The sequence below is a fragment of the Penaeus chinensis genome, unplaced genomic scaffold (genome assembly GCF_019202785.1).
Source record: "Penaeus chinensis breed Huanghai No. 1 unplaced genomic scaffold, ASM1920278v2 CTG_5212, whole genome shotgun sequence".
In the NCBI taxonomy this organism is placed as follows: domain Eukaryota; kingdom Metazoa; phylum Arthropoda; class Malacostraca; order Decapoda; family Penaeidae; genus Penaeus; species Penaeus chinensis.
Window position 1 is genome coordinate 5,001 of NW_025918325.1, and position 943 is coordinate 5,943.

General features: G+C 52.4%; 1 protein-coding gene across 1 annotated transcript in view; it reads left to right on the forward strand.

Annotated features, from left to right (window-relative positions):
- LOC125024805 (protein stu1-like) overlaps positions 1 to 648 on the forward strand; it is a gene marked incomplete at its 3' end in the record, with an annotated part of 908 nt that extends 260 nt beyond the window's left edge. The window contains exon 1 of the mRNA XM_047612572.1: positions 1 to 648. This exon is cut by the window's left edge and continues 260 nt beyond it. Within this exon, the coding sequence (XP_047468528.1) occupies positions 1 to 648 (648 nt within the window).
- Between the last annotated feature and the right edge of the window lie 295 nt (positions 649 to 943).

Consider the following 943-nt stretch of genomic DNA (forward strand, 5'->3'; position numbering starts at 1 on the left):
GCGAATGAACGGGCGAATGGACGAGCGAATGATCGAGCGAATGATCGAGCGAATGATCGAGCGAATGAACGAGCGAATGATCGAACGAATGGACGAGCGAATGGACGAGCGAATGATCGAGCGAATGATCGAACGAATGGACGAGCGAATGATCGAGCGAATGAACGAGCGAATGAACGAGCGAATGAACGGGCGAATGAACGAGCGAATTATCGAACGAATGGACGAGCGAATGATCGAACGAATGGACGAGCGAATGGACGGGCGAATGAACGAGCGAATGAACGAGCGAATGACCGAGCGAATGATCGAGCAAATGAATGAGCGAATGAACGAGGGAATGGACGAGCGAATGAACGGGCGAATGGACGAGCGAATGATCGAGCGAATGATCGAGCGAATGAACGAGCGAATGATCGAACGAATGAACGAGCGAATGGACGAGCGAATGATCGAGCGAATGATCGAACGAATGGACGAGCGAATGATCGAGCGAATGGACGAGCGAATGAACGAGCGAATGATCGAGCGAATGAACGAGCGAATGGACGAGCGACTGAACGCGCGAATGAACGAGCGAATGGACGAGCGAATGGACGAGCGAATGAACGAGCGAATGGACGAGCGAATGAACGAGCGAATGGACGAGCAAATGGACGAGCGAATGAACGAGCGAATGATCGAGCGAATGAACGAGCGAATGAACGAGCGAATGATCGAGCGAATGATCGAGCGAATGATCGAGCGAATGGACGAGCGAATGGACGAGCGAATGGACGAGCGAATGAACGAGGGAATGGACGAGCGAATGGACGGGTGAATGAACGAGCGAATGGACGAGCGAATGGACGAGCGAATGAACGAGCGAATGAACGAGCGAATGAACGAGCGAATGATCGAGCGAATGATCGAGCGAATGAACGAGCGAATGAACGTGCGAATG